Genomic DNA, 9166 nt, shown 5'->3' with positions numbered 1-9166 from the left:
GGCGCACGAGGTTCAGAGACAGTCGGACACGCGCTTTCTCTCGCCACGGGTGGTCGTCGTCGGTACCGTGGCGGCGGAGGCGGAGGGCGGAGGCGTCGTCTCGGGCGGTGGTACGACGTTCCACGCGGATGAGGACGCGAGCGGATCGGGATAACGAACGCGTGCGCGTGTTTATGGGTATTTACGGTAGTTTTTCTTCTTCACGCCTCCTCTGTGTTTCCCCTATCTCCCCCCCCAGCCCCACCTCCCACCACCACCCCGAGTTTCACATTTATCAACAAGAAGAAGCAGCACGTTAGAGAGGAGGACTTTCTCCAGTAGAGAAATAAAAAGATTTTCAGTTTTAAATATATATTGAATATATAATAATAATTGATCACAATCATGACAACTTCGGTGCGAGTTAGACGGTAAACTTTGGATCCATATCGCCTTCTCTAAAGCCGGAAATCAGTTATTGCAAATATGCTGGAATCGAAACTTAAACTGGAAAACCAAAAGGTAAATGGTAAAATGTCTTAAATAATATATATATATAATAAGAATTGTTTACTACACTCTCCCTTATTAGTATTATTATTATTAATATCAATATTGTTGTTGTTATTATTATTGGATTGACCTGTGTGCACCTTGCTTTTCTTTCCCCCATTTCCATGTCAACAATATAGTTGAAAATCATAATACTTTTTTTTTTAATAATGTCTGGTTTATCTGAGCCATTTGTTTTTTCATTTGGACATATATATTTATTTATGAAAAACTCATCTAAAGATTGAATAATCTTCTATATAGACCAAAAATACACTTCCAACATAGTTAACACAGCAGAAGGGCATTGAAAGGATCAATGTGATCATTATAATGTTGTTCCTTTTTTTTAAATACGATTGTCTCTTTTGCTTTCTCCTTTATATGCACATGAACATGTACACACAGACAAGTAAATCCTGACTATTACCTACAATCCCATCATGGCTCTCTCAGCTGTCCCAGAATGGAGGGATAAGATGGCAGGAGAGCAGCAAGTGGAGGATGAGTTTACTTGCCCAGGTGTATTGCAAGGCCCTTTGATCAACCTGAAACCCACTGTGGATCGAGTGTTTGGTGTGACTTTAAAAATCTTTGGGGAAGACACCTCATATGACCCTGAGGATGGACAAATTTGGCTCCAGTTGAATGGAAGAAAAGAAGAAGTGGAGGCAGCGAAGGTTGGGTTTGTTCTAGAGAGATGTGTGTTTGGACGGTTATGTCTTAAGATAATGTTAGTCATTGTTATATTTAAACCTTGTCTCATGGTATGTTTTGTTGGATTTCTATTCGTCTCAGCTTTTTATAAAGGGTTTTATGAACCAGGAGGCTCAGAAGGAAGTTCAGTATCCGCATGTCCTACATTGTGTATTCTTTGGTGCCAGGGGATTGTTTACTGACTCCCTGATTAGAAATACTTCAGCACATATAGAGGTAAGTATGGTAAGAATTGGAAAATAAGTCTTCTTTTTTTAATATTCACTATTAATCTATGGATTTACCTTTGTCTTAACTTTCCCTAGGTCGGCTCAGTAGGCTGTATCCTCATTTATGGGTTAGCTGAGCCTGTTGTGAAGGCCTACTCCCTTGTCGTAGACTTGATAGACAAGTACAAGGTTAGCCAATCACAAACCACTGATGCAGGACGCGAATCCATGGATTCTCGACGGACATTTAAATCTGTGGTGGAGAGACTGGAGGACAGTTACACTCTGGAACTGCTGGTCCTGCCAGTGATGGTTAAAGAAGTTCTTCTGGACTTAGTTAAGCAGTCAGGAACAGATCCAAATACTTTGGACAGAAGTGTAGTTTCAGCCGGAGCCACAAAACCTCTAAAACTCCAGGAGATGATGGACAGACTGATGCTCAGTGAATCTAAGGAAAAAAGCCTTGAGAATTTAAGGAGTACCACTGTTTCTTCAAGAGCAAATGGGACACCATTTCCTGACTTTCCAAATTATAAAATCAATGATACAGGAACACAGAATAATCAAATAGAGTCTCCAAGTCAATTCTTTCGCTGTTTGGGAGCAGGCCCAGAGCCCAGCCCAGCACAGCAGGCCCAGCCCAACAGGCCCATAGAGCCCAGGCCTGGTGCTGCAGGGGTAGATCTAAAGAAACAAAACACAGACATGCAAAAGTGGTCTGAAAGTGGAGCCCATGATATAAAGATGGAAACAGAGTCAAATCAGGAGGACCAACATGGAGAAAGTCTGCTGTCCACAACAAGCAAACAAGAAAATGAGCACCTTCTTAAATTCTTCACTGCTATGGGCTTTAATGATGAGGTGGTGTGCAGGGTTTTGGCCCGTACTGGACCCAGAGAACCTTCCCAGGTTCTTGACTTGATCCAGCAAGAGCAAGATAAAACAGTGATTCAGATCTTAAAGCAGGAGATGAATGGGACTCCAGGGGCCAGTGATGAGGATTTTGTCCTCGGTGTGATGAAGAAAGCAGCAGCCAGCTGTGGGTACACAGAAGACAAGGTGGCTGAGATTTACAGCAACATTCCTGAACTGAAACCGCATGAGCTGATCCTGGAACTTCAAAAAAAGGGCGAGAGTGAATCCACTGGGAAGAAAGACAGCAAGGGATTGAAAGCAGAAGAAGTAGTGGAGCAGCGGAGAAACGATCCCATTTCCATTCAGCGAGCCAAGGGAAGTCCTTTGAACGAAGAGAAGAAAACTGAAAGGACTGAAGGGAAAAGTGGAATTACAGAAAAGACTGACAATCATAGAAGTGTAAGCCTAGAAGGAGTAATTAAAACAAAGCAGGATCTTCAAGCACATGGAAGAGGAAGGCCATGTGTAGGGCTGAAGACACCAGCACACTTAACTGAGCCAGACAAGAACTTGGCAACCATTACACAAGATCCTCTGTCATCTTTTGAAAAACTGACCCCATTCCACACCATTTCACTTTCTGTTTGTGGACCTCCTCAGCCGACATACCCTTCCTCCATGCACCCCAATATGGCAGAAGAAAAAAAACTTGCTCCATTAGAGCCCACTCCCAGGTTTAAACACAAACCTCCACCAACCAAAGCAGCTGCAGTCATCACCGGACAACAACGCTTCTTGGAAGGCCTTGTGACACCCTTTGTCCTCCAGCTGAAGGATGGCCATTGTGACCCGGGGCTGCGGCAGATCATCATAGATGGGAGCAATGTTGCCATGACGTAAGAAAACTGTTACGGACAGCAAACAGAGTAAAAGATTATTTTAACTTCACAAAAGAAGGCAGGAGATACATGCAGTAGAGTGGACGAGACTTGCCCACAACAAACATTGATCAATTCAATGATTGTCACTAAATAAGAGTAGGCTGATTTCTCAGAAATACAGAAATACTTTCTGGATTTATTAGTAGATATTTTGACCTGTTGACTAGCTTCAGACTACAAAAAAAAAGAAGGAATAAGCAACCGAATGTTCATCTTAGCTTCACTTTGTAGCTGTGTAATTGTTAATTGTTATAAATTGTATCCAAGGACGTGTATCGGTTCTTAGTTATTGTCTTTGTTTACCTTATAATACAGTATATGACAATTTCTCATTAGAGCAAATTGTTTTTACAGCTATTGCCTATATATATACACCACTAGCAACCTTCAATCATCACCCAATAATGACATTTCTATAGAGAGTATTCTGCACAGCACATTATATTATACTGGATCATGTATATTATCAATTATAAATATTGATTCTATGTTTTACTCGTCCCAAGGCATGGTTTGGGAATATTTTTTTCCTGTCGAGGCATTGCCCTGGCTGTAGAGTACTTTTGGAACCAAGGTCATCGAAAAATCACAGCACTTGTTCCCCAATGGAGACAGAAGAAAGACTCAAAAATTAAAGGTAATTACTATGTAAAAGATGTGTTTTTTTTCTAGTTTAAAAAAACTAGCTTGTTTGTATTCACTCTATATTCTCTATTAAAGAGCAGCACTTTATGGCACAACTACAGGATCTTGGTCTCCTCTCATTTACCCCATCTAGAGAATTTGAAGGACAAAGGATAAATTCCTATGATGACAGGTATTTACACACATCCCTGTGCACAATTTATTTTACTTCTTTCTTTCAAGTGATGTTCAGCAAGTCATCATAGTCTTGTTAGCATATCGTTTTGTTATAAAATATCGACAGTTAAAAAATTCTGCCCAAAAAGATCATAGGTCATCTGGATGAGACTAAAAGTGTACATTGGACCTGTGATCCCACGTCAAACAAAGGCACATGAACTTTCAGTTATATTTGATAGGAAATATTGATAACAGATTTAAGCACAATGCTTGAGTAGTGTAAAAAATCTCTAGTTAAATCCAGTTATATTTTATGGCCATTTGTATCCCTTTTTTGCCAATTTTGCCTGTCATAGTACAAATAGTTTCAACATCATCATACAACAAATACCCCACTAAATTATTCATACACAATTCTTTCAGATTTATGCTGCAGCTTGCAATGCAGACAGATGGAGTGATTGTAACGAATGACAACATGAGAGACCTTGTGGATGTGTCAGTTGGATGGAAAGAAATCATCAAGAAAAGGTGAACTACAACTTTTAAGAGCCAAAGACCAAAGACGGTTCATACATCGGTATAGGGCTAAATATTAGCCTGGTTGTTTGTTTTCTACTGGACATTTTTTATATTGTGAACTTCTTCTATTGTTGCATCTGCTATGATTTACAACTCCACCTCATCAAATCTAACACTGTGATGCCTATACATCAGTAACGAACCGTGCTTTTGGTACCTGGGCCTTCAGTAGGGACTTGTCTGACTTAATCCACCTCTTAATGCCACCACTATCACGTCGCAATTATAGAAACCATCAATACTATGCAAAAACGTAATCTAACAACACGTGGCATTACAGAGAGAGGCATTTCACATATGGAGGGTGAAATTTTACTAAAACAAGCTCCAAACTTCTACACTACAACCGCAACTGTGCACCTACATCATCTGGAGCAGTTCAGAATTAATATTTGTCTAATGACATGACAAAAACATAAAACCTTAAATAAAATACAACCTACTCAGCAGAGATGCAGACTCATAATCTGCACCGCTCCTCAGAGGGTGTAAGACACTTGTATTCACTGGTTTGGAAGTGGAGAACAAACCCTTTCTCAGACTGAAACAAGCTAGCTAGCTTTGGGTTTGGCCGATCTCCTCACGATGTCTAGCTTTTCTTCAAAATTGATTTTTAAGTATGTCCGAGACCAAATCAATTTCTCTTCCTCCGTAAGCATAAAAAAGTCTAACTCAGATTAATGTGTGCAGCACTATAGATGTTTTTTGCCAGTCGAACTTGCCTGTAATAGTTTCCCTCTGACCAACCAATCAGAGGATGGAAAAATGCTGACACTATTCTGGTCCAGCTAGCTGCCCTGTGAGGCAAATTTAAATCTGATTGGTTAAAAAAACAGACTAATTTCTCATTGAGACTAATATAAAAAAAAAAGTCCAGCAGTACTGACTTTGAAGGCCCTGTGCAGATTAGATTGACATGGCAGCACATAGAGGCTAAAATCTGATTGGACACAAAATCTAACATCCACATACACGTACTGGAAGCAGTGCAGCCAAGAGAAACGCTACGGAATGAAGAGAATAAACTGTTGGGAATAAATTAATACAGTTTCATGGAACAAATATTAGAATTTAGGTTGTAAATGTAGGTCAGTGCTTTTGATAGTGTTTAGGCCAGCAGAGAAGGCTTTGCTAGGTTGACTGCCCGCCACTGATATACATACAGTATTACTGACTGGTAACAGGAAAGTTACTCAGACAGTTGTTTTATCCTGTGCATTTCTTTCAGTCATTTTATTGTTTTAGCTCACTTTATATTTTATTGAATCCTACTTCTTTTATCATTTAAATTATACTACTTGAAGCCTCATTATTATTATTATTATTATTGTTGTTGTTGTTGTTAGAAAATATTATTATTGTTGTTGCTGAGCTGAAAATGTTTATATCATTTAAATACTAGGCCATATATACACCAGGCATTTAGATTTCTATATTTTTAATATAAATATACAAAAACATCTCTGCAGGTTGCTCCAGTATGTGTTTGCAGGTGACCTCTTTATGGTCCCAGATGATCCTCTGGGCCGAAGTGGACCCCACATTAAGGACTTTTTAAGGACCCAGAACAGGTTTGTGCATGAATGGATGTACAACAAAACTCGGGGAACAAACGAACATACAAACATATAGTAAAAGAATTGTGAAAGCCTGATACTCACTTTCTCTCTCCTTTCTCTCTCTCTCTCTCTCTCTCTCTCTCATGCACACACACACACACACACACACACACACACACACACACACACACACACACACACACACACACACACACACACACACACCCCTACATACACACTGTCTCTTTTTATCTTTACGCAGGCCCCCTGCTGCAGGCAGTCACACATTTGCTGGTACAGCCTCAAATTTCCCCCAACCCTCACCTCAACCCAGAGCTCAAACAGAAGTGCTGAAGTACCGTGAACGGACACCCGGGGGCGCAAGCAAAGCTCACAGGTCAGCCAGAGGTCATTCTCAGGACAGAAAGGAGATGGCGAGGTCAGCAGAGGAGACGCTCAGGCTGAAACAGGATTTAGTGAATATTTTTCCAGGGCAGGACAGCGTGATTACAATGACCTTACAGTGCTACCCAACCATTAAAGACATTAACCAGTTGTCGTTTTTCATTCTGGAACATGGAAACACAGCGCAGTAGAAGTCCATGAATGTGAGTGTGAGACTGACTCAGTAACAAAACCATGAAATCAGAGTATTGATGAATCAAGCCCTGTATTCCTGTATTTGAACTGGATGAGGAAGCAATGAAACTGATCTTGACATCGAAACCAAAGTTTGGGTCCTTAATTTAAATTTGGTGTCTATTTACAGACAAATGTTTAGAAAATACAGTACAATACAATTTAATCTTGTATTTTTTTTAAGCTATTTCTATTTAAATTATGTTCCACTGATTTGATCGACATAAAGATGAATTGATATTTTATCAGAGTTTTTATATAAGGTATATTTTATTTTGATTGTCCAATGCTGCATATTGTAGTCATTTTAATTGACCTTAAAGAACAATTGTACCAGCCGATGTTTCAATGTGAAATGTTGTGAAAAGCCTAGCAATAAAGTTCAATTATTTCAAAAGCATCATGGACCTGTGCTCTTACATCTCTTTAAAAACAGTTGTTAATGTTAAAATGCAATTAAAGAAGGAAATCACTTACACGTGTTGCATGTTTATAACAATGAATTGATAATAGCACAAAGTTTAATTTGCGATACTAAGAGCTTGTTCTGTATAATAATGAAAAGTGAGTGTAATAAGGTGGAAGAAAAGGTGGTTTTGCTGTCTCACAGATTCGATCCTGAGCTCAGGCTTTAGTCTATATGAAATGTCTCATGTTTATCAAGTCTTTATGATTACGTGGGTTTCCCAAAGCTAGTTGGTGTATAGTCTGTGATGTGATTGTCAGCGGATTTGGGTGTGAATGTGTCTGTTTATAAGGTCTGACATCCCATCCAAGGACAATTCTGACCTAGTTTTATCCACCATGACCAGGATAAAGCAGTTCAGAATATAAACGAAATGATACAATTTTATTCTGCTTGCATGCTTATTTGCATATTTAAGTTAGTACACATACAGCATGTTCTCACAGCAAATAATAAAAAGAAAGTTTATAATTCCATGCTAATTGAATAAACATGGATAAACTGCTTAATTAGTTTAGACTTTCCTTCCAAAGATCAATTTAATATTCTTGAAAATATTAAATGAATATCGTTAAGGTATTGGTCTTACCACTAGATGGCGCAAGAACAAACTACTAAATTTATTCACGTGACTGATTGAGTGAATCCAGGGTGTTTAAACAATAAAATACTTTTTATTGTAAGTTAATAAATTAGGTTATATGTAAGTTGTTCTAGTAAAGGGCATCTGCCAAACGCCATCAATGTAAAGTAAAAATAAGTGCCAATCTAATACATGGCTTTTTACAAGTTCAACCACACATACATTTCGCCTGTTTCTTCGAAGAGGCTATTTGTCACAACAGTGTTGTGTAAACATATATTTGACCAAATTGGTGTTTGGAAAAACTGTAGAAATGTTGTATTCTTAGTGCAGTGGTAGACATGGAACCTCTTCCTCATTGAGCAACAGTTAATTGAGTATGGGCTCCCTATTGAGTCTGTGTAAAGCAATACAAATAAAAGTGAAGTGAAGTGAGATGGCACACTAGCATTTATTCCATGAGTGTATTTGTCCCAGAATACTGACCAGTAGATACTAATCATATGACAAATTCAGGTGATCTGTAATCCATTAGCTGATGGAATTTGGGAAATGGAGTTCATCTGAATGACTGATGCAGGCTGTGATGTATTTTAAGTGTGTTGATCTGAGGCAATAGTAATAAAATGCTTTATTTAAAAGCAAAATTATGTCCAAAGCATTATTCTGTTGGCTTCTCATTTTATCAGGTGCCAGCTCCTTCCTAGGTGCCCAGCCTTCTATATGTCTGAACCAGTTCTTCCATTGCTGTCTAATACTGATGCTCACATACCACTGTAGGGGCTCCTGGCTGTAAAAGGGGCCAGAATGGTCACTCTGATCAGTTTGTAGCTACGCAGCCCTAAGCTGTAATGCCCTCTGCATTTTACCTCCTTTCTATCATAGTCAGCATGAACCTTTTCAGTTCTGCTATAACTTTTTAATGGGTTTGAACCAGATGGACTAGCTCTTGTTCTCTATGCACGTCAGTGAGCCTCGAGGGCACATGACCCTGCCACTGGTTAACCAGTTGTTCTTCTTCACACCTCTTTTGATTTTTTTTTCTGGTTCCAACGGATCTTCAAGAACTGACTGTTTACTTATTTAATAATGTGTTATGTTATGCCTAATGTAATCCCACCTTTTAAAAGGTGCCAGTGGAGTGAGATAATCAATTTGATTAAATTCGCCTAATAGTTGTTTTGATGCTATGGCTGATCAGTGTATATAAAAGACAAGGAAAGAGAAGAAACTAGGGAAGTGGGATTATTAAAAAAAATAAATAAATAAAAAAGTCATTT

At 38.9% G+C, this 9166-nt stretch overlaps 1 protein-coding gene across 2 annotated transcripts; it reads left to right on the top strand.

The window, feature by feature from the left end:
* The first annotated feature begins 47 nt into the window (after positions 1-47).
* khnyn (KH and NYN domain containing) lies at positions 48-7237 on the top strand. Of its 2 annotated transcripts, none has more exons than XM_046843062.1 (9): positions 48-177; positions 940-1211; positions 1330-1464; positions 1554-3208; positions 3760-3890; positions 3974-4070; positions 4481-4588; positions 6109-6210; positions 6461-7237. In XM_046843062.1, the coding sequence occupies exons 2-9, from the start codon at positions 975-977 to the stop codon at positions 6792-6794; spliced, it is 2799 nt and encodes a 932-aa protein (XP_046699018.1). In that variant the 5' UTR covers positions 48-177; positions 940-974; the 3' UTR covers positions 6795-7237. The 2 variants fall into 2 exon arrangements, with proteins under 2 accessions (XP_046699018.1, XP_046699017.1); XM_046843061.1 differs by lacking the exon at positions 48-177 and adding an exon at positions 244-501.
* The last annotated feature ends 1929 nt before the right edge of the window (positions 7238-9166 follow it).

This window comes from Silurus meridionalis, chromosome 28, assembly GCF_014805685.1.
Source record: "Silurus meridionalis isolate SWU-2019-XX chromosome 28, ASM1480568v1, whole genome shotgun sequence".
Taxonomy (NCBI): Eukaryota; Metazoa; Chordata; class Actinopteri; order Siluriformes; family Siluridae; genus Silurus; species Silurus meridionalis.
Note: the sequence above shows the minus strand (reverse complement) of the source record. Positions and strands in the feature narration are given on the sequence as shown.